Source organism: Papio anubis, chromosome 7 (genome assembly GCF_008728515.1).
Source record: "Papio anubis isolate 15944 chromosome 7, Panubis1.0, whole genome shotgun sequence".
NCBI lineage: Eukaryota > Metazoa > Chordata > Mammalia > Primates > Cercopithecidae > Papio > Papio anubis.
The window spans coordinates 157,467,226-157,492,564 of record NC_044982.1 but is presented as its reverse complement, the minus strand read 5'-3'; the positions used below and the strand labels follow the sequence as shown (position 1 = coordinate 157,492,564).

The 25,339-nt window shown below is 42.7% G+C and overlaps 1 protein-coding gene across 2 annotated transcripts in view; it reads right to left on the bottom strand.

The window, feature by feature from the left end:
• Nucleotides 1–25,339, bottom strand: part of OCA2 (OCA2 melanosomal transmembrane protein) — a 346,597-nt gene that overhangs the window by 307,701 nt on the left and 13,557 nt on the right. Inside the window, exon 2 of one of the 2 annotated variants that reach the window (XM_003900679.3) lies at nt 19,918–20,165. In XM_003900679.3, coding sequence (XP_003900728.2) covers nt 19,918–20,144 — 227 coding nt within the window. In that variant the 5' untranslated portion in view covers nt 20,145–20,165. Of the gene's footprint in view, nt 1–19,917; nt 20,420–25,339 lie in introns of those variants that run through there. The other variant, XM_017960451.3, reaches the window with a different exon arrangement.

The following is a 25,339-nucleotide window of genomic DNA, read 5'->3' as shown; positions in this document are numbered from 1 at the left end:
ACTCAGGATTTCTCCCCACCCAAGGAGCAGCACACACACAATGGCACCCTGAAAGGTGAAGGCTGTGGGCAGGCACACACCACATGCCCCTCATGCAACCCGCTGCTTCCACCAACCGTCAGGGCATTGCAGGAGCTCCCACCCCTGGTGCCAGCACCTCTGCTGCAGTCTCATGTTTCACCTGGTCCCTGCCAGGCTCCTCAGGGTGCTGGCCCCGCACTGAGGCAGGTGGGAAGTGCAGGACCCCAGCATGCCTGCCTGGAACTGGAGGCCAGGAATCAGTTTCAGACCACGTCATGGACACTGCTCCAGCAATGCCTGCACGTCCTCTAGCTGGGGCACTGCAGGCTGGGATGTGCCGACCAGACCAGCACCTCCTACCCGGCCTTGCAAGGCGATCACCTTGCTGCTATGATTTTTATTTTTTTAATCCTAGCTTGAAATACAACATGAGCAATGACTTGTTCGTTCTAAGCCAGACCTAATCTTCTTGCACCCTTGTGGGCATAGAAAAGCACTTCCACTTAGTATCTCAAAATTATTATTTTTATAAGATGAGATTTGCTTTCAAATCAAAGCAAGACGAGGTGACACCAGGAAATGGCAGACAAAGGACCTATGGACATTCTCTCCTCCATAGAAGCAGCAAAAACACTGACAAAACTTGTCAAAATCAATATTTTCAGAACTTCAGAAATTAACAAAAGTATAAAACAATCCACGGAGCATGTATTCAAGAGGAAGGTCAAGTTTCAGTGAGAACATTTTAACTCGCTCTATTGCCATATCCCTTTACCTGGTTTTGTGCTGGGCTCGAAAATCAGCCTTGCCATGATGGTGAAAACCAGAGGCCTAGCAGTCACTGAAGAGAGCAGACTTGGACTGGGGCACTTCCAAAGCTCCCTGATGGAGAACTGGCAGTATTGCAGCTGTCTGGCAGTACCCTGACTACCCCTCTCACAGGTACCATCTGTATTGGACCTGGCTCAGAGCTCCAGAGGTGAACAGCCTTCTCCCCGGGCGTTTGCCACAAACAATGAGCAGCAAATGTTTAACATCACAGCTTCCTGAGGCAGCAACAGCTATTGGGGCTAACAAGAAGCCAACCAAAAAACACAAAAGTAGAAGCAGAGTTTGTAAAGCTCCAACACATTTCTAGGCATTCAAGCACAGGGCTGTACGTGTGCCCAAGAGGGACCTGTGAAGTCTTACCCACTCACCTCTGGATGACCGTGAGGCTCTGCAGAAGCCGGAGGTGAAGAACAAGGCAGAATGGCTGGCTGGAAGCTGAAGGCCGATCCCAACATGCACACACAGACCCTTGACAAAGGCAGGGAGACTTAACGGTCCCAACCCTTATTTAAGAAGACCTCTGTCCTGTCACTAACTGAACAGAGAATTCACTGGCCATATACAACAAAGAATACAGACTCAACAACATGAGTTCAGGAAAGTCACTAAACAAACAGGAAGAGCAAAAAGCGTGAGGAGGGAGAAGAATCTGATTATTAGAGCTTCCATATTAGATTCTTTTAAATGTCCAATCTGACAAAAACATAGACATGCAAAGACATGTATGGTCCATACACAAGAAAAAAAATGGTAAATAGGTTGGAGTCCTTGTGAATGGAATTAGTGTCCATATTAAAAGAGGCCTAGAGAGTGCCCTCACCGCTTCCACCAAGTGAGGACACAGAGAGAAGGCACCATTTACAAGGAACAGACCCTCACCAGCGCCTTGACTTTGGACTTCCCAGCCTCCAGAACTACGAGAAATAATGTTCTGTTGTTTATAAGCTACTCAGTTTCTGGCATTTTGTTACAGTAGCCTTAATGGACTAACACATCTACTCTGACATTTCATATAAATGGAAGCATACAATTTATCGTCTTTTATATCTGGCTTCTTTCACTCAGCATGTCTTTAAGGTTTATCCAAGCGGTAGTACACATCAGTACATCTTCTCTTTTTATGGGAACTATGTTCCGTTGCATGGATATGCCAAATTTTGTTTATCCACTCATCAACCGATGGACAATGAGGCTGTTTCTTTCTTCGGCCGTTAGGAATAATGCTGCTTTGAACACAGATGCACAAGTTTTACATAGGCATGTCTTCTCAATTTTATTGTGTACATACCTAGTAACAGAAATGCCGTATCAAACGGCAACTCCATGCTGAACAGTTTGAGGAACTGCTGAACTGTTTTCCAAAATGGCAGCACCATTTTATATTCCCATTGGCAATGCATCAGAGTTCCAACTTCTCCACATCATCCCTAACACTTGTCATCGCCATCTTTTTTATTATAGCCATCCTATTGGGTGTCAAATGGCATCTCACTGAGCTTTTAATTTGCATTTTCCTAAATACCACTCATGTTGAGCATCTTTTCAGTTGCTTGCAGCCCATTTGAATATCTTCTTTGGAGAAATACCTATTTTAATATTTTGCCTGCGGGCATGGGGGGAGTCTTTATTATGGAGTTATAAGACTTCTATATATATATTCCAAATACTAGTCCCTTATCAGACACATGGTTAGCCAATATTTTCTCCCATTCTGTTGCTGTCTTTTCACTTCTTGACAGTGTCCTCTTTATTCACAAAAGTTTTTCTTTTTGATCAAGTCCAATCTACATACTGTTTTTGTTTGTGCTTTTAGCATCAAATCTAAGATATTGCATACTTCAAAGTCACAAAGATTTATAACCATGTTTTCTTCTAGGAGTTTTATAGCTTTAGAACTTGCATTTAGGTCTATGATCACTTTTGAGTTAATTTTGTGTATAATGTGAAGGGTCCAACTTCATTCTTTTGCATGTGGATAGCCAGTTATCACAGCACAATTTGTTGGAAAGACTATTCTTTTTTTTTGAGACACAGTCTCGCTCTGACGCCCATGATCTCAGCTCACTGCAAGCTCCGCCTTCCGGGTTCATGCCATTCTCCTGCCTCAGCTTCCCGAGTAGCTGGGACTACAGGTGCCCACCACCATGCCTGGCTAATTTTTTGTATTTTTAGTAGAGATGGGGTTTCACCATGTTAGCCAGGATGTTCTCGATCTCCTGGCCTCATGATCCACCCACCTCGGCCTCCCAAAGTGCTGGGATTACAGGTGTGAGCCACCGCGCCCGGCCTGGAAAGACTACTCTTTCTGCATTTATTTCTTTTAATACCCTTGGTGAAAATCAATTGAATTTACATGTAAGAGTTTATTTCTGGAGTCTCCATCCTCTTTCAATTATCTATACGTCTATCCTTATGCCAGTAACACACAGTCTTAAATTACTGTGGCTTTGTAGTAACTTCTGAAAACAGAAAGCATGAGTCTTCCAAATGCTATTCTTTTACAAGGTTCTTCTGGCTATTCTGGATTGCTTGCATTTCTCTTGCAGGATCAGTGTGCTCAAAATGTAGACTAATTTGAGTAGTAACACCATTTAACAATAGTAAGTATATCTTCTTGATGAATTGACACCTTTATTACCAGAAATTCTTGTCTCTACTAACAATTTTTGTCTTAAAGTCTATTTTGTCCAGTATTAGTATAGTCTCTCCACTTCTCTTTTGATTACTGTTTCCATGATATACCTTTTTCCACTCTTTTACTTTCAGCCTATTTGGGGTTTTGATTCTAAAGTGTGTTTCTTGGAGATAGCATATAGTTGGATCATTTACTTTACCCATTCTGCCAATTTCTGCCTTTTGGTTGAGGTATTTAATCCATCTATGTTTAATATAATTACCATCGAGGTAAGATTTATCTGCTATTTTTGGTATTTTTTTCTATACACCTCATGTTTTTTCTGTTTCTCACTTCTCCATTACTGCCTTCTTTGAAGTCAAATAGATATTTGCTAGTGTATCATTTTGATTCCTTTCTTCTTTTTCTACTGTATGTTATTTTCTTAGTGATTGCTGAGAGGATTACAATTATCATCGTAAAACAATCTAGTTAGAACCAGTGCCAACTTAATTTCAGCTATATACAGAAACTTTGCTCCTATATAATTGTTTTCTCTCACCTGTTTGTTCTATTGCTGACTATAAATTACATGTTGACACACTGTATATCCTTTAACACAGATCTGTAATTACTGCTTTACGCAATTGTCATTTAAAGCAGGTGGTAGAATGAAGGAGTTGCATAGAGAAAAAAAAAACAACATTTATGCTGTCTTTTATGTTTTCCTATACATATTTCCTTACCAGAGCTCTGTTTTTCTTTATGTGGATTTGAGATATTGTCTAGTGTGCTCTCATTTCAGCTTGAAATACTCCCTTTAGCGATTTTTGTGGGAAAGGTATAGTGTTAAAGAACTCCCTCAGTTTTTGTTGATCTGGGAATTTCTCAATGTCTCCCTCATTTTTGATGGGCAGTTTTGCCAGATACAGAATTTTTAGTTGACAGTATTTTAACATTTTATATATGTCATCCCACTCCTTCCGGCCTCCACGGTTTCTGATGAAAAATCAACTGTGAATCTAATTAAGGATCCCTTGTATGTGACAAGTCACTTCTCTCTTGGTGCTTTCAAGATTCTCTCTTTGGCCTTCAACAGTTTGGTTATGTGTCTTGCTATAAATCTCTCTGAGTTTACCTTAGTTGGTGTTCATCTAGCTTCTTGGATTTAGAGATTTGTGTCTTTCATCAAATTTGGGGAGTTTTCAGTTATTATTTCTTTTAAATTTGTTCTGATCCTTTCTCTCTCTCTTCTCTGTCTGGAACACCCATAATGTGTATGTACTATTTGATGGCTTCCCACAGGTCCCTTGGGCTCTATTCACATTTTTTCATTCTTTTTTCTTTCTGCTTCTCAGACTAGCCAGTTTCAATTGTCCTGTCTTCAAGCCTGCTGATTCTTTCTTCTGCCTTCCTAAATCTGCTGTTGAATGCCACTAGTGAGTTTTTTGTTTCAGTTATACTTTTCAGAATTTCTTGCTGATTTCTTTTGATAATTTCTATCACTTTGTTGATAGCCTCATTTTGTTCATATGGTGTTTTTCTTATTTTCCACATTTATTTGTCCTTTTCTTCTTTTAGCTATCTGAGCATATTTAAGATAGATGTTTTAAGGACTTTTTTCAGCAGATATTAATATGATGTCTGGGCTTCCTCCAGGATGAAAAGAAACATCCTTTAATGGATTTAGGAAATCCTTTAATGGATTTAAATGGAATTGTTTCTTTGTATGTCTTGGGTTTTTTTTAAATTGTTGTTGAAACAGTTTGGTATTGGTGGTGGTTGTTGCTGTTGTTGTCACTGTTATTAAATGCTGTAGCAGTCCATTGGTTCAGGTACTTTACCAAACTATTTTTCCAAGGACTGTATCCCTTTTCATGTCTCTGTTTCCTAACATCATGTTCAGCTAATGTTTTGGAAGAGATTTTCTTCAATACCAGGAGCTTTTACAAGCAAACCAGAAAAAGAGAAAACACACAAAAACAAAGACGCAAATACCTCTCCCAGTCTTTGCAAAGTGGCTCTGTTGGATCACTACATCAGTAATTATCAAGGCTCTCATTGAGACTAAGATTAAGCTTGAGGTGAAAGTTTAGGGTTTTCTATGGTCTTTTCTGAGTATGCCTCTCACCCTAATTATGTATGTGGCTTTCTAAACTCATCCACACACAGGTACTTTTGAGTATCCTAAGTTCCCAAGGAATCTCCTACAGCTTTTGAACCTAGTTGTTAGGCAGTCTATTGGATGCCTCAATCAGTATGCATCTGTCCTAGGCATCTACAGTTTGTCAGACTCCCTGACCGTATTTTCAAGCAATGCCTATCACTTTTCCAGCTTATGTTCTGAGTTAGGCAAAACAGAGATCAGAGTCTTGTGTCAACCCCTCTGTTCACCCACAGACAAATTAGAGCAAACACAATAATTTACAGTTTCCACAACTCCTAGTGTTGGTTCTAAGAGTTTCTGCTTGTTTTCAATGTTTCTAGGGGGGGACAAGAGCTTGGAACTGCTCATTTTACCATTTTGCCGTCACTATGCCTCTGCAATAGGTCATTGTTTTGGGGATTATGTTGTATCTAAAGATAAATTTGGGGGAAACTGTCATCATAATCATGTTGTTTTCCAATCCATGAACATTGAAGTCTCTCTACTTATCTAAATCTTCTTTAAGTTCTCTCAGCAATATTTTGTGGTGTTCAATTATGAGTCTTGCACTTGTTTTATTAAATTTAATCTTAAAAATTTGATTCTTCTTAATGCTTTTGTGAATGAAATGGTTTTCTTAATTTTATTTTCAGATTATTCATTACTCACATATAAAGACAATTAGTTTTTGTGTGTTGATTTATAAAACTGTCTTTATTCACAGACATGATTATTTACTTAGAAAATCCCCCACCAAAAAAATCTACAAACAAAAAAGTTGTTGTACTTAATAAGTTACTTTAGCAAGTTTGCACAACACAAGATCAATGTACAAAAATCAATTCTGTTTTATGTACTAACATTGAAAAAATGTAAATTGATGTTTTAAAACACCACCAAAAAATGAGCCATTTGGAGCTAAACCTAACAAAATACGTTCAACACCTACCCACTGAAAACTATAAAATTTTGCTGAGAGAAATTAAATAATACCTAAATAAATGGAAAGATAAGCCATGTTCCTAGAGCAGACGATTCAATATTTGAAACCAAAAATAAAATTCTAAACCCCTCAACCAACTGAAGGGAATCCTCCCCTTGGCCAACAGAATTTCAAAGAAACCTAAACAATCAGTTCAAGCCATGATGGGAAAGAGGGGTGGGAGGCATTAGATACGCCTCATTATACTCTCCTCCCTTTGGAATTCAGGCACAGCTGATTAGCATTAACATTTAAAACAGAGACATTAAAACAGATGAAGCAGACCCTTTGTAGCAATAAGATACCAAATTCCAACCTGACCCTAATATAGCATCACATGACAGATAGCAGACGGTAAAAGAAAAGTATTTTGCCCCAAAATATACTTCTTTGACACTTTTTTAATGGCCCTACAAAGCTGTCTCTTGTGGGGGCGATCTACTTTCTGTAGAGAATCCCCTTCCCTTTCTGATCCTGAAGAGATTAGCTGAGAGTCTAGCACCTTTTAAAGGTCTAAACAGGAGACATTTGCCATCCATTGAATCTAAACGTGGCCACCTATGAGATTTCATCTACCTAAAAGGAACTTTGGTCTCCACAACCTTATCCTAACCCAGACATTCCTTTCTATTGATTCCATGGCTTTAGACAATAACTTAATTCTTTCAACCAACTGCCAATCAAAAAATCTTTTAATCTACCTACAACCTGTAAACCCCCATTTCAAGTTGTCCCACCTTTCTGGATCAAACCAATGTGTACCTTATGTGTCTTGATTGATGCCTGCCTGTAACTTTTGTCTCCGTAAAATGTATAAAATCAAGCTGTAACCTCGGACCTCCTGGGGTTGTGCCACAGGTCATGATCCTCACATTTGGCTCAGAATAAAACTCTTCAAATATTTTACAGTGTTTGGCTTTTCTCATCAACAATATAAGATGTCAACTCTCCATAAATTCATCTTATAGACTCGGCCAGGCACGGTGGCTCACACCTGTAATCCCAGCACTTTGGGAGGCCGTGGCGGGCAGATCACAAAGTCAGGAAATGGAGACCATGGTGAAACCCCGTCTCTATTAAAAATACAAAAAATTAGCCAGGTGTGGTGGCGGGTGCCTGTAGTCCCAGCTACTCAGGAGGCTGGAGCAGGAGAATGGTGTGAACCCAGGAGGCGGTGCTTGCAGTGAGCAGAGATTGCACCACTGCACTCCAGCCTGGGCAACAGAGGGAGAGTCTGTCTCAAAAAATAAATTAATTAATAAAATAAAATAAAATAGAATTTTATAGACTCAATGCCATTCCAATAAAAATCCCACCAGGATCATCTCTTTCTCTTTCTTTGTTAATCTAGCTAGGAGTCTATCAATCTTAATTATTTTTTTGAAGGACAAACTTGGTTTCATTGATCTTTTGTATGGATTTTTGCATCTCAATTTCATTAAGTTCTTCTCTAATTTTAATTCTTTCCTTGGGATGGTTTATTCCTTTTTCTCTAGTTCCTTTAGGCATAAAGTTAGATTGTTAATTTGGGACCTTTCTACCTTCTTGATGAAGGCATTCGGGGCTACAATCTTTCTTCTTAACACTGTTTTGGTCGCATCTCAGAGATTTTTAAAGCTTATGTCCTTATTTTCATTAATGTTAAAGAATTACTTTTTATTTCTACCTTAATTTTGATGTTCATGCAGGAGTTATTCAGGAGTAAGTTGTTTAATTTCCATATATTTTTGTAGTTGTCTGAGATCTTATTGGTATTTATTTCTATTTTTATTGTGCTATGGTCTCAAGAGTGTGCTTGGTGCGATTTCAGTTTCTTTTGAATGTATTGAAACTTGCTTTATGACTGAGAATGTGGTCACTCTTAGACGATGTTCCATATGCAGATGGGAAGAATGTACGTTCTCTGGTTGTTGGATGGAGTGTTCTGCAGATGTCTATTAGGTCCAATTGGTCAAGCGTTGAGTTTAAGTCCAGAGTTTTTTGGTTCGTTTTTTGACTTGGTGATCTACCTAACGCTCTCAATAGGGTGTTGAAATCTCCCGCTATTATTGTGTGGTTCTGTAAGCCTTTTTACAGTTCAGTAAGTTGTTTTATGAATCTGGGTGCTGCACGGTTGGGTGCACAGATATTTAGGATAGTTAAGGTTTCTGGTTGGATTGTATCCTTATTACGTAATAATAAGGGCACTTCATTGTCCTTAATTTTTATTGGTTTAAAGACTGTTTTATCTGATGTAAGAATAGAAACGCCTCCTCTTTTATATTTTCCATTTGCGTGGTAGATTTTACTCCACCCTTTTATTTTGAGCCTATGGGTGTCGCTACATGTGAGAAAGAGAAAATCCAAATAAGCACAATCAGAAATGACAAAGACAATACTACAACTGGTCCCACAGGATTACAAAAGATCCTCAGAGACAAGCATGACTAACTCTACGCACACAAATTATAAAATCTAGAGGAAGCGGATAAATTCCTGGAAGCACACGATCTCCCAAGATTGAATTAAGAAGAGATCGAAAACCTGAATAAACTAGTATCAACATCTGAAATTGAATCAGTAATAAAGAACCTATCAACCAAAAAAAGCCCTGGGCCTGATGGGTTCATAGCGAAATTCTACCAGACGTACAAAGAAGAACTGATATCGATACTACTCAAATTATTGCAAAAAATCAAGAAGAAGGGGCTCTGCCCTGACTCATTCTGTTAAGCCAGCATCAGCCTGATACCAAAATCTGGCAGACACACAATGAAAAGAGAAAACTTCAGACCAATATCCCTCATGAACATAGATGCAGAAGTCCTCGACAAAATACTAGCAAATAAAATCAAGTAGCACATCAGAAAGTTAACATGCCACGATCAAGCAGGCTTTATTCCTGTGATGCAAGGCTGTTTCAATGTAGACAAATCAATAAATGTGTTTCACCACATAAACAGAATCAAAAGCAAAAACCATATGATCATCTCAGTAGATGCAGAAAAAGCTTTGGATAAAATCCAACATTCCCTCATGATAAAAATCTTCAACAGACTAGGCACTGAAGGAACATGTCTCATAATACTGAGAGCCATCTATGACAAACTTAAAGCCAGCATCACACTGAATGGGCAAAAGCTCAAACCATTCCCCGTGAGAGCTGGAACAACACAAGGATGCACATGTTCACCACTCCTATTCAACACAGTACTAGAAATCCTAGCCAAAGCAGTCAGGCAAGAGGAAGAAGTAATAGCCATCCAAATAAGAAAAGAAGAAGTCAAACTCTCTCTCTTCATGGACCATATGATCCTATACTTAGAAAATCCTAAAGACTCCTAGAATTGATACATGACTTTAGTAAAGTTTCAATATACAAAATCAATGTGCAAAAAATCAGCAGCATTTCTATACAGCAATAATGTCCAGGCTGGAAGTGACATGAAGAACACAACCCACTTACAACAGACACAAAGAAAAAGAAACACCTAGGGTACGGCTAACCGAGGAGTTGAACGATTTCTGTGAGCGCTACAAAACATTGCTGAAAGAAATCAGAGATGGTGCAAATAAACACAAAAACATTTCATGCTCATGGACTGGAATAATCAATATCATAAAAATGTCCATACTGCCCAAAGCAATATACAGATTCAATGCTATTCCTATCAAACTACCAACATTCTTTACAGATTTAGAAAAAAAAAAAAAGCTATTCTAAAATCTATGTGGAACCAAAAAAGAGCCCAAACTGCCAAAGCAATCTTAAAGCAGAAAGAACACAGCTGGAGACATCATGCTACCCAACTTCAAACTACACAATAAAACCACAAAAACCAAACAGCATGGTACTGGCACAAAAACAGACACACAGATCAATGGAACAGAATAGAAAACTCAGAAATAAAACCTCACACCTACGGCTATCTGATCTTTGACATGGCCAACATAAACAAACAATGAGGAGAAGACTCCCTATTTAATAAATGGTGCTGGGATAACTGGCTAGCCACATGCAGAAGATTGAAACTGGACCCCTACCTTTCACCATATATAAAAAGGAACTCAAAATAGATTAAAGATTTAAATATAAGACCTCAAACTAGAAATCCTGGAAGACAACTTAGGAAATACTCTTCTCGACATCAGCCTTGGCAAATAATTTTTGGCTAAGTCCCCAAGAGCAACTGCAACAAAAACAAAAATTGACAAGTGGGACCTAATTAAACTAAAGAGCTTCTGTACAGCAAAATAAACTATCAACAGGGTAAAAAGACAACCTACAGCATGAGAGAAGATAGTCACAAACTATGCATCTGACAAAGGCCTAATATCCGGAAACTATAAAGAACTTAAACAAATCAACAAGTAACCCCGGCCGGGCACGGTGGCTCACGCCTGTAATCCCAGCACTTTAGGTGGCCAAGGCGGGTGGATCATGAGGTCAGGAGATCAAGACCATCCTGGCTAACACGGTGAAACCCTGTCTCTACTAAAAATACAAAAATACAAAAAAATTAGCCGGGCATGGTAACGGGCGCCCGTAGTCCCAGCTACTCAGGAGGCTGAGGCAGAAGAACGGCATGAACCGGAAAGAGGAGCTTGCAGTGAGCAGAGATTGCGTCACTGCACTCCAGCCTGGCCAACAGAGCGAGATTCCAACAACAACAACAACAAAAAAGTAACCCCATTAAAAAACGGGCAAAGGACATGAACAGATACTTCTCAAAAGAAGACATACAAGTGGCAAACAAACATATGAAAAAGTGCTCAGCATCACTAATCATCAGAGAGATGCAAATCAAAACCACAATGAGATACCATCTCACACCCGTCAGAATGGCTATTATTTTAAAAATCGAAAAACAACAGATGCTGGTGAGGCTACAGAGAAGAGGGAATGCTGAGGCACTGCTGGTGGGAATGCAGATTAGTCCAGCTACTGTGGAAAGCAGTCTGGAGATTTCTCAAATAACTTAAAACAGAGCTACCATTAAACCCAGCAATCCCATTATTGAGTAGATACACAAAAGAAAAATCATACTACCAAAAATATATGCACTCATATGTTCATCACCGCACTATTCGTAAAAGCAAAGACATGGAACCAACCCAGGTGTCCATCAATGCTAGACTGGATAAAGAAAATACAGTTCATATACATCATGGAATACTATGCAGCCATTAAAAAAAAGAGTAAAATCTGCCGGACATGGTGGCTCATGCCTGTAATCCCAGTACTTTGCTAGGCAGAGGCGGGTGGATCACTTGAGGTCAGGAGCTTGAGACCAGCCTGGCCAACATGGTGAAACCCCCGTCTCTATTAAAAATACAAAAATTAGCTGGGTGTGGTGGTGAGTGACTGTAATCCCAGCTGCTTGGGGGGCTGAGACGAGATAATTGCTTGAACCCAGAAGGTGGAGGTTGCAGTGAGCCAAGATCACGCCACTGCACTCCAGCCTGAGCAACAAGAACAAAACTCCATCTCAAAAAAAAAAAAGAATGAAATCATCTCCTTTGCAGTAACATGGATGGAGCTGGAGGCCATAATCCTAAACAAATTAATGCAGGAACAGAAAACCAAATACCTCATGTTCTCACTTATAAACGGGAGCTAAACATCGAGCACACATGGACATGAGTGCAGGAACAATAGACACTGTGGAATACGAGAGGATGGAGGAAGGGGGAGTGGGTTAAAAGAAAAAAACTACTTCTCAGGTCCTAGACTCATGACCTAGGTGACGGGATTCATACTCCAAACCTCAACATCACATAATATTCTCATGTAACAAATCTGTACATGGGTACCCCCATATCTAAAATAAAAGTTGAATTTCAAATTTTCACACACAGTGTGTGATTTCACTTATATAACATTATCAAAATGGCAAAATTGTAGAGATGAAAAACAGAGTAGTGATTTCCAGGGGTTACAGATGGCAGGGGAGGGGTATGTAACGTAAGGGTTTGTGTGAGGGATTTCTGCATGGAATCTGAGATTGTGATGGAATAGGTCTATATCCTGATTATTAACAAGTAACCCCGGCTGGGCATGGTGGCTCACGCCTGTAATCCCAGCACTTTAGGAGGCCGAGGCGGGTGGATCATGAGGTCAGGAGATCAAGACCATCCTGGCTAACACGGTGAAACCCTGTCTCTACTAAAAATACAAAAATACAAAAAAATTAGCCAGGCATGGTAGCGGGCACCTGTAGTCCCTGCTACTCGGGAGGCTGAGGCAGAAGAATGGCATGAACCCGGAAAGAGGAGCTCTCATAGATGGAATAGGTCTATATCTTGATATTGTGTAAAGCTACACAAGTGATAAAATGACAGACAGACACACACACACAGAGTACAAAAAAATTCCCAGTAGGAATGTTATTTAAATTAACAAAATGATGATAGAATTTATATGGGAAGGCAAGTGGCATCGAATAGCCAATCTTGAGAAAGAACCACGTTGGAGGACTCACACCATCTGATTTCAGAACTCTTTATAAAAAGATACAAGACAGTGTGATATTCATGACATGATAATCACATAGACTGATGGAAAAGAATAGAGAGTTCAGGGGACCAGGTGTGGTGGCTCACGCCTGTAATCCTAGTACTTTGGGAGGCCGAGGCGGATGGATCACTTGAGGTAAGGAGTTCAAAACCAGCCTGGCCAACACAGTGAAACCCCATTTCTACTAACAATACAAAAAAAAAAAAAAAACACATTATCTGGGCGTGGTGGTGGGCACCCATAGTCCCAGCTACTTGGGAGGCTGAGGCAGGAGAATCACTTGAACCCAGAAGGCAGAGGTTGCAGTGAGCCGAGATCACGCCACTGCACTCCAGCTGGGTACAGAGTGAGACTCCGTCTCAAAAAAGAATAGAGTCCAGAAGTAAATCAACAGATAAATGGACAATGTATTTGTGCCAAAGACACAAAGCAATTTAATGGACAAAGGAGTCTTTTCAACAAATGGTGCTGGAACAATTGGACACCTATAAGCAAAATATAAATAAACCCAGCAGCATATGCAAAAATTCACTCAAAATGGATTATATGCCTAAACGTAAAACCTAAAACTACAACATTTCTCAAAGAAAAAACAGGAGAAAATCTTTGTGATCTTGGGTTAAGCAAATATTTCTTAGATACAACACCAAAAGTATACTCTATAAAAGAACAATTGATAAATTGGACAACACCAAAATTAAATTTCTGCTCTCCAAAAGAGACCAAAAAATAATAATACAAAGACAAGCCACAAACTGTTGGAAAATAATTGGGAAAAATGCAGTTTATAAAAAAAAGTTGTGTCAAGAATATATAATGAATCACAAACCCCATAATAGGAAAACAAGCAGACCTCACTCTTCAAATATATAAAACTATGATAAGGTGCCTCTACATACTTACTAAAATGGCTAAAATTAAAAGTACAGTCAATATTAAGTGCTGACAAGGACACAGAGCACTGGAGCTCTCATGCACTACAGGTGAAAATGCAAAATGGTACAGCTTCCTTGGAAAGTAGTTTGACCACTGCTTAGACAGTTAAACACATACTTATCAAATAACTCAGCAATCTCATTCCTAGGCATTTATCCAAGAGAAATTAAATTTACATTCACATAAAAACCTGTATGCCAATGCTTATACTGGTTTTATTCATAATTACCAAAACTTGGGAACAACCCAAGTGCCCTTCAAGAGGAGAATGAATAAATAAAGTGTGATATGTCCACACAGCTCCACTCAGCAATAAAAAGAAACACAACTTGGATGAAGCTCAAATGCATTATACTAAGAACCAGACTCAGTGGTTCCATTCATGTGACATGCTTGAAACAGGCAAAAATGTAGAAACAGAAAACAGACTGATGGTTAACAAGTGCTGACGGGAAGAGGAAGTGGCCAAAGGAGTTTTTGTAGGGTGATAGAAATATTCCAGATCTTGATTTGCTGACAATTACACAACTGTACGCATTTGTCAAAACTCATAGATCTACTCACCATTTCTGGTGAAATTATACCTCAATTAAAAATATATAAAATAATAGCTTTGAGCAATCTGCAACACTGATAGTGTTTACAACATATTGTTACATTTAAGAAACTACAAAGCACGAGATACCCTCTGAGCACAATTATGTAAAAACTTGTATTGCATATGGGAAAGACCAGAAGGGAACGCAGATAAATGCAAGCAGACAGTAATGACTGTGTTAGGGGCACAATGCTGTGTTCTCCCTTCAACCTCCAAATTTTCAGCAATATATTTATTCTCACTTGATAATAATGAAATACAGTAACTAATCCATGATAGATGTAAACGCTGTCTTAAAATAATTTATCTTCATTATTTTTTAACATATTCTCTCTAATTTGCTTCCCTGTCCAACCTTCCACCATATATATTCCTGCTAAGTGGAAGACCGAAAGGTAATTAGCTAATTTTGAAAGGGCAAATTTTAAGGTCAATTAATTCCTGATTTGTGAAAACAATTAGAAAAAATTAATTACATTTTCCACTGATTACAAATAAACCTTCCCACACAATCTTGACTTAAAAAATAATAATTTAAGTCTGTCAATCTGACAACCAAATGCATTTAAGTATATCTGTCGTTCTTACATACTATTTTGAGATACAGAGAAAAATTGATTCAAAATTTTCTGAGATTTAATTTTTAGGCAAAGCGAACAGGAAAGAGAGAGTGAAGAGACTGGGGAAGTCTGTGTGTCACTCTGTGCTCACTTTTTTTTTTTTTTTTTGAGACAGCGTTTCATACTTGTTGCCCAGGCTGGAGTGCAATGGTGCAATCTCAGCTCACTGCAACCTCCGCCTCCCAGGTTCAAGCGATTCTCCTACCTCAGCCTCCCGAGTAGCCGGGACTACAGGCATGTGACACCAGGCCCGGCTAATTTTGTATTTTCAGTAGAGACGGGGTTTCTCCATGTTGGTCAGGCTGGTCTCAAACTCCCAATCTCAGGTGATTTGCCTGCCTCAGGCTCCCAAAGTGCTGGAATTACAGACGTGAGCCACTGCACCCAGCCCTGTGCTTACATTTTTATGGATAAAATTAGCATATTGGATAAAAAAATTCATCTTTCATTTGGCAATTTTGTTTGTTTCATGTCATTACGATTGTATGGACAAGACGTATTCCTCTAACAAAAGGGTAGAAGTCCTCAGCTAAGACGGGGGGAAACAGCCCTGAGGAGTGTCCAGCAGCGTTCCAGGGCTGGACACACAGAGCAGGTGCAGGGTCCGAAAGACAAGGGTCGAGGTGCCCAGAGAATGAAGTCTGCTTTCTCCATAGGTCTTTGTGGTTGGTTCCCTCTGTTATAGGACTATTGTTAAAGGAGGGTAAAACCATGACTCTCATCCCAACATAAAATGAATGCAGGTCAATCTTTTGTTTAACTCATCAATCAGAGGAAACTGATGAGATGCAAAAAACCACACATACACAGGCAATTAGAAATGCTGAATTAGGCCAGGAGCGGTGGCTCACGCCTGTAGTCCAGCACTTTGGGAGGCTGAGGCGGTGGAACAGAGGTCAGCAGATCGAGACCATCCTGGCCAACATGGTGAAACCCCGTCTCTACTAAATATACAAAAATTAGCCAGATGTGGTGGCGAGTGCCTGTAGTCCCAGCTACTCAGGAGGCTGAGGCAGGAGAATCACTTGAACCTGGGAGGCGGAGGTTGCAGTGAGCTGAGTTTGCACTACTGCACTCCAGCCTGGGTGACAATGTTGAATTGAACTTACAAATAAATGCAAAACTGAACAATGCATTCCACAGACACAATCCAACTTTACTTCTAGGGAAGAGAGTCATCTGCATTACTGTCAGCTTTCTGATGAGCTGCAAACAGTGAAAAATGCAGACAACCTGGAAGGATTCCAGACCTCCCTTCACTTCCTATAAAAGACACCAACCATCTTTGTGTTCCATTTCCAACTTTTTCACAACAATTTCCTTCACCACGATTCATCTCTGGGGTCAGTGGTGCCTGAGTGGCTCCCAGGAATTGGCCTGCTGGTACTCACACCCTCCCACAATCCCATCCCTGAGTGTGGGCTGGACCTAGTGACTAGCTTCTAATCAACAGAATACAGAAGAAGGGATGGTGTCACTCTGTGATTAGGTCACAAAAGACTATCCCTTGTGCCTGCCCAGATGGAGTAGGCCCCTGGCAAGGAGCTGAGGTGGCCTCCAGTCAACAGCCAGCAAGGAACTGAGCCCATCCATCCAACAGCCCAGGAAGAACCACAGCCGGCCAGCAACCACACAGATGAGCTCAGAAGCGGATCCTGCTCCAGCTGAACACTGAGATGATACGGCTCTAGCTGACAACTTGTCCCAGCCTATGAAGACCCTGAGCAGAGGACCTAGGTCAGCTGTGCCCAGATTTCTGACCCATGAAACTGAGAAAATAAATATGTACTCTTTTAAGCTGCTAAATTTGGGAGAAATTTGTTACCTGGCAATAGATTATGAATTCACTCTCCCTTCCAGCTTTCTTTATATGTATATCCTGCCTTGTTTCATACAGATTTTAATCATTTTAAGAAAATACCTACTTATCAGTTTGTATACAGGTGATGAAACTGACCCAAGAAATCCCAGGCAGCTCAGGTGAGCTGCCTGGGAGCCAAAGGAAAAAGGGCACACAGCAGGCTGCAGCCTCTGCCTGCTTCTCCCCTGCACAAACGACAGAAAACTAGGCTGCAAGCGGATGATTCCCTGAGAGCTAAAACATAGGCCAGTTCAGTGCCCCAAATTACCTTTTCAACACAGTCTGAAGCAATCTATTTGCAGCATCTCATAGTGTTCTTTCACTCTGGTCATTCTCCACAACTGAACCCGTAATAGATGGGTTCGACTTCACGGAGGCTAAGGGGTTTGCAGGTTTCCACATACCTAAGACTCCCACCTATGCTAGGTTCAAAGACTTACGTATCTTCTCTCTAATAAGAATACTGTTTTGTTTTGTTTTGTTTTTTCATTTTCTGCCTATTTTCATGAAACAAGAAAGGCAAAATGTAATAAAACCCTTCAGTAACCTTCAGCTTGAGATGACAGTGCTGGGATACTGCACACATGGCCACCAGGCGACACGGCCCCACACCTGCCCGTGAGCGTGCTGTTTCAGGCGGCTCGCCTAGGTGCACGTGGGCAACAGCCTGTGCCCTCCGTACTCAGACATTCACACCCGTGAGCCCTTCCCCCGAGATTCCTCACCGTGGGTGGGCTGGGCCAACACGCCATTCTCCTCCATTCTCCTCGTGGTGCTGAGAGCCGCCCCTTGAGGCTGCAGTTCCCTGTTGCTCCTCCTCCGGGGAGAAGCTCCACATGGGAGGTGCTGCTCACTCGTGAGGGCTCAAGCCTGCGGACACGGGTGGCACCTTCTGGCATCTCCGCACTCAGCCTAGGTAGTTGCCAGTGCCATCCCAACACCCCCTCCCCGTGCCCTGGGCAGGCTGTGGGGTCAGGGCACCCTCAGCCCTCCCTTCACTGGACCATCACATCTGCCAGCTCTCGCCCCCACGTTCCTGCACCCGTCAGCACCTCTCCACGCCCTCCCTTCTCCTCCACCTGGAATCCTGCCTGGGTGCCCAGGGCCTCCTAACTGTGGAGCTCATGACGGGTCCCAGTCTGCCCCTGGTACACCGTACATCGAAGCAAGAAGTGAGGTCAAAGAACTTGCAAATATCAGGAATCTGGTTTTCCTGATTCTTGTCTCACTGGAAGCTGAACATTAGCCTTCCATCACTCACATCCTAGCTGGGACAATCCTGCTGCTTCATCTGCCTCCCCATGCATACGGCCATGCAGTCCTTCTGGCCATATTAGACACTTCCCAACAAAACACTCTTGAAAGCAAAGGAAAAGGCAAGCCTCTCGCTGGGAGAAGATCCTGCAACATGGGACCAGAGAAAGTTAATTCTCAGAATATTCAATACGAATCTGGGAGAAACAAACACATTCAGTGTATAACAGAAAACATTTACTGCAGGCTGTTTTTAATAGTATACGCTGGGGGGGTGAGGAGCAGGAACTGAAAAGCCGTCAACAGGAGAACATGTATGAATGGTGGCATGTTCACATAATGAAATTCCATGCAAGGAGTTCACAAGAATGAACGAGAGCTACAGGCATCAGCATAGAGAAACCTCGAAACACGTTGCCAAAAAGAGCGAAGTTTCACCATTTGCAAAACGACAGCATAGACTCTAAGTCAGTAGAAACACTCAGTGAAAGTATGAGCACGCAGGCTGGGGAGCTCCCCCCGGAGGGGGCAGGGTCACAGCAGCAGCACACACCACACCCGCATGCAGTTCTGCGGTGCTTTGTTAAAGGCTGGAGAGACCAACAGTACTGCAGGGGTCAGGGCTCCGGCTGTGGGAACAAGGCTCCTCAGATCTGCCATGTAATCGATATGCCCCAATAAAGACAGGCAGAGACATCTACTCATAGGATGCTGCTTTTCTCATTACAAGGACATCTACGTGAACTGCAAATTATGGATGTGGAGTATAAGGATTGACATGTAAAATCCATTCATTGTCTTTACATAAGTAAATATTTAAAGATGTATCAAAATTTTCTCTTAAAGAATGAAATCATGTCTTTTGCAGCAACATGGATGTAGCTGGAGGCCATTATCCAAACGCGTTAACACAGGAACAGGAAACTACCACATATTCTCATGATAAGTGGGCTCTAACCCCGGGGTGCATATGGATATAAAGAAGGCAGCAGGGGACACTCGGACCACACGGGGGCGGGAGGAGGGAGGGTGGAAAACTAACTATTGGGTACCATGCTGACTACCCGGGTGATTAGTCGTACCCCAAACCTCAGCATCACACAACATATCCAGGTAACAAACCTGCACATTTAACCCCTGAATCTAAAATAAATGTTGAAATTATTTTTGAATTTCCTTTTATGTAAATTCTGACTTTTCTGACATGAAACTACTTAGTTCCACTTGCTGTATGTATAGAAATAAAGCATGTCCTAAGAGACGTACACTTTCCAACACTGCAGAATAATTGCAATACCTTAAATAATACACTAGGTGTTAAATCTTCATGTTACAAACTCTCTTTTCTATTTGTATTATCTTTTGGAGCTAAATTAAGCTCATCACATTTTACAAATATCAGTCATCAGAAACTAAGCCAGGAAAGGGATCTAACGCTGGAAAAATTCTTGGAAAGTTTCTGGAAATGTTTCCCACAACAAACGTGGGGGAAGGATGCTCACGGAAACCCAATCTTCGTGAAGTCCACATTTACAAGACGGCACTATTTCAAACTCACCTCCCCTGTGCGAGGAAGGAAGCAAACTCCTGGCCTGCAGGAGCCCAGGAGCTCTGCCCAGCGGCCCCGCTGGGGCAGGAGAGCGAGGGGTCAGCCCCGCCGGCTCCCCGCGGAGGCCTGCGCTTGCCCGCGGCAAGTTCAGCGAGTCCCGGGGGCACGGACGTCTGCAGGAGCTCCACCTCCGGTGTGCCAGGGTCCCGCCTGCCGTCTCTGCCCTCCAGATGCATGCTCCACCGCCAGTCTTCTCTCTAGGGCAGCCAGAAAAAACCACTCGTGATGAAAGGCACACGGGGACTCACGTTTGCACCTCGGAAGTCCACACAGTGGGAAGGCCGCTCCCACGGAGGCGCTCCCGAGTTCCAGCGTCCCAGCCACGCAGGAGCTTTTCACACTAGCGAGAAGCGAAGCTGGACTTCCTGGGTGGGGCGGGGACTTGGAGAACTTTTCGGGCTACAGGATTGTAAACGCACCAATCAGCACTCTGGAAAATGGACCAATCAGCACGCTGTAATAAAATGGACCAATCAGCACTCTGTAAAATGGACCAATCAGCAGGATGTGGGCAGGGACAAATAAGGACTAAAAACCGACCACCCCCCCTCCAGCCAGCTGCAGCGGCCCGCTGGGCTCCAGTTGCAGGCTGTGGGTGTTTTGTTCTTTTGCTCTTCACAATAAATCTTGCTGCTGCTCACTCTTTGGGTCTGTGCCACCTTTAAGAGCTGTAACACTCACCGCCAAGGTCTGCAGCGTCATTCTTGAAGTCAGCGAGCCCAAGAACCCACCAGAAGGAACCAACTCTGGACACACTAGCAATGGCCTAAGTGTTCAGCAACAGAGAGCCCGTTAAGTAAATTGTGATGTGTGCACAGCATGAAATTCTGTGCTACATTAAAAATGATCTAAAGGATGGTTCTTGCTATTGGGAAATGCTAAGGATGTGGAAAGACTAAGGCACGTGGTACACTGTGATGTTTTTATTGAAATAAGTATTTATAAATTACATACATAGAACAGAAGCCCAAAAGACACACCCTCCAAAACATGGCTACCTCTGGATGGCGACGGTACCCATGGGGTCCTTTTCCTTTGGTTTTGTCTCTTCTGTGATTTTTACGTTTTTTGCATTTAGCAAATTAATATTTTTCTGGTGAGAATATAATAGTACCCACCATAAGAGTAAGAACTATTCCTATACTTGTAAGGTTTTGCTGTCCTACTTTGGGGCTTATATTTCAAACCACTAACCATTTTATTTTTTACCTTTTCCAGCATCCTACAGCACCAGAAATGACCTTTGGCCTTGCAGCCGCTTGGTTTGCTGTGCAGGGTTGCCCTGAAGCCAGGACTCAGTGTGCACTTTGGCTGAGTTGGATTTCTGGCACTGAGATGCAGAGGCACGTGCTGGGGCTGGAGTTAGCACAATAGTGCATCGCCAGTCCTAGTCACCTTCACAATGCCCTAGGAGCACAGAATTCCAGCGGACCCAGGATGACAGGAGTTTGCTGAGACTCAAAGCAAGTACAAGGCGTGTCATGTCTACCGCTGAGTAGGACAGGGCACTGACAGCCCCAGACACACACTTCCTGGTGGAGCCAGAACGGACTTCAAATACAGAAAGACATGACATTTGAAGAAACCTGAACGACCAAGGAAGTCCGTAGATCCTTCTCACCACTGGTATTTCCCTGCTTTAACCAACCACTTATGCTGAGAGTGATCACTCACAAACCAGTGAGCCGAAGGCAGGCCATGTCGGCAGAATGTTCTTGTATCATAAAAGTGAGATAAAGCAGCTGCATTTGTTTTATACAATGGTTCCACTGCCTGGTAAGAACAAAGTACAAATGTACACACCAGCTACAAAAAAGTCCAATTCCACAAATTCCACACACGAGCTAAATGTTTCAGTATTTGCATTTAAAACTGATGTGGCATGATATAAAGATGACTAGTAAAAGTAATAGTAACAATTTAAAATTTAAATTTTTTTATTTAGAATAATGACATTAAATACCAATTTAAAAGCACCATGACAAGCAGAGAGAGAGAGACTATGGAAAAAAAGAGAAAACTTTATATTTTAGTACCATTAATGGCATTTTCCCTGGTTTTTTAACAAAGGGCCCCACAAATTATGTAACTGGTCCTGCTGAGACTTCAGAGGAGGTCCTCCTGCTCTCCATTGACAGTTCCAGGATGCCATTGCCCCTCCTAAAACACCCAGCTTCTTTAGAAGAACATGCCATTGGAATTGTCACAAACTGACTGTGTATGTGCCCTCCAACAAACTCGGAGGCTGGAACCCTCCCCTCTAATGGGATGGTGTTCAGAGGTGGGGTGTCAGGGAGGTGACTGGGATTTGGAGAGGCCCTGAGGGTAGAGCTCTCCAGACCCTTCCGAGAGTCATGGGAAACCTCGGCTCCTCTCTCCACCATGTGGGGACACGGTGAGAAGGTGCTGTCTGTGAACCAGGAGGTGGGCCCTCCCCAGACGCTGAATCTGCTGGTGCTGTGATCTGAGACTTCACAGCCTCCCAAACTGTGAGAAATGATGTTTGTGGCGTAAGTCATCAGTTTACGGTGTTTTGTTACAGCAGCATGAATGGACTCACACAGGAACATACCACCCACCCTTAGTACAACAAATGTCCACTCTCTTTCAGGCCATGTCCCTTCTCCAAGGCCTCACTCCCCTCTTTCCCAGTGGAACCTCTGTGGTCCAGCAAACACCCTCCTCTTACTTGCCCCAAATCATTCTCTCAAACTTACCTGATAAACGAGTTTTTTATTACTGCAAAACAAATCACCACAAAGTATACAGGTTTAAAAGCACACATGTGTATAATCTCAGAGTTTCTGTGGGTCAAGGCCAGGGTGGCTCAACTGGGTTGTCTGCTTGGGATCTCAAGGGGCCACTGGGCTGTGATTTCATCTGGAAGCTCAACTGGGGAAGAATCTGCTGCCAAGGTCACTCAGTGCAGACAGGATCCACGTCCTGGTGGCTGCAGGACTCAGGGACGCAGCTTCTTGCTGGCCCATAGCCATGCAAGAATGGTGTTTTGTTACAGGAGGCCCCCTCAGAGGCCCCCTTCACCCCAACAGGCTCCTGCATCCTCACCATGTGGGCTCCTCCAGTATGTCTGCTTGCCTTCTCAGGCAACAAGGAGCATCTGGAGAGCGAGCAGCAGTGAGGCAGAGTTTTATAGGCTATTACGTGTCAGGGAGACATCCACCACTTTGCTGTATCCTGTCAGCTGGAGGTCAGTCCTGGGTCCTGCCTGCCCACACTCAAAGGGAGAGGACTAAACCAGGGTGTGAACACCAGGAGGTGGGGACCATGGGCCCCTGGAGTCTGCCACCCATGGCCAAATCCCAACCCTTCTCAGCCGCTGAACATGGCTGTAGAAAACCTTCCTTGCTGCCTATGCCTGCAGATGACATCATATGAGGAACCCCAGGTGGGCCCCAGTACTGCCCAGCAATCCCACCACACCTCCCCAGGCAGTATACGCACCTGCTGTCCTCCACTCCCCTCTTAAACCCCACATACCCATCCCCCTTTCACTCCCAGCTGCTGCCTCTGCCTCTTGCTCCCTTTACTGACCGAATCAGCCAAGGTCCAAGAAGGAAACAGAAGCTACTCTGAGCACTTCTGGAAGGAGCTGGAGCCCCAGAAGAGATACCCCAAAGAAGAGTGCGGCATCCTCCCTTCCCTAATCCCCTAATCGCCCAGAAGAGTCTCCTATTGGCTGAACCCAAGCCAGAGCCCAAGCTGGAGTCAGACACTGGGATTCAGAACACAGTAGGGCGACAGTGAGGAATGTCTCCAAGAGCAAAACGTCCCAGAAGAGTCATGCTGGCAAAACTAGAAGCAGTGAGAATAAAAGCCCAGCCTCTCAAGGACACACTTGTCTACAGCCCTGCCAGGTACAGTGGAGCCCACCTGCTCCCACCCCCGGCCAGACTGCACTGTTGCATCCCTCCCCATCCTGAACCTCACAAACTGACATGCAAACGTACTGTCCTATCTGCCAACACTAAAAATACACAGCTCAGGACTTGGGTTTTCAGGAAGACAGAGAAGACCTACTTTTTCCCCTGTTCTTCCTGCTAAGTACAACTAAAAACCTGACGTTTAGAACAAAAAGCCCCAAGAGAAGCCTGCCCCCAGCCAAAGGACCAGGAAATAGGTAGCCTAGCAAGACAGAAAGCTTTTAGACAATATCTGTTCTACTGCAGCCTAATACAGTAGACCCATATCCACTCAGGAGAGCAAAGGCTGAGTGGGCATCCTCCAAAAGATATTACACAGTGCCTGGCCCCCAGTCCTCACACGGATGCTTCGTAAAAGGTTGAGTAGGGAGTTTGGACATTCACCGGTTGCTGGGTGCTAGGGAGTTCCACCTCCTCCCTACACACTCCTCCCCCAATGGCTTAAGTGGGGACCACCATGTGAGGAGCCTGGACTTCATCCCTGCCCTGCAGTAAAAGGGACCCCTCTCCTTCCTTGCTGACATGGTGTCAGAGGCGGCCAAATGGGGTGTCAGGGCCTTCACTTCTGCTCAGCAGTAATGAGGCCACCCCCCAGTGGTGTCACTAGAGGTCAGTAATGAGCAGTAATGAGATGCCCCATTCCACTCAGCCAGGGTGATATCAGCAGAGGCCTAGTAAGAGGCAGAGGTCCCACACCCACCCAGCAATAAGGGGGAATCCGTCCCCATCTTGGGGAACCTGAACTTCTAACCCTATCTGGCAGCAATGTCAGGCCCTTCTGCTGGAGCAGTGTCAAGGGAAGCCAGCTAAACAGAAGGTTTAAGTGGTGATTAGAGTCTTATAATGTAATACTCAAAATATGCAGGTTTCACTCAAAACCACCTACCATAGTGATAACCAGGAAGATCTCAACTTGAAAGAAAATAGACGACGACACCAAGATGATGGAGATGTTAGAATTATCTGAAAAAATATTTTTAAATCAGCCAAAATAAAAACGGTTCAACAAGCAATAACAAACACATTTGAAACAAATGAAACACAGAACGTCTCAGCAAATAAGAGCCAAATGAAACTGAAACCACAATAGCAAAATTTTAAATGCAAAAATGAGCTCAACAGTAAAACGGAGGGAACAGAGAAAAGAATCAGTAAGTGGAAGACAGAACAATAGAAATTACTCAATCTGAACAATCGAGAAAATATAGTCTACAACAATTTATCAGAACCTCAGAGACCTGTGGGACCATAACACAAGATCTAACTTCCATGTAATCCAAATGCCAGAAGAAGATGATGAAGAGTATGTAGCTTAAAAAGTATTTGAAGACGTCATGGCTGAAAATTTCCTAAATGTGGCAAAAGACATAAACCTACAGATTTGAGAAGCTAAGCAAACCCCAAACAAGATAACCGCAAAGAAATCCACA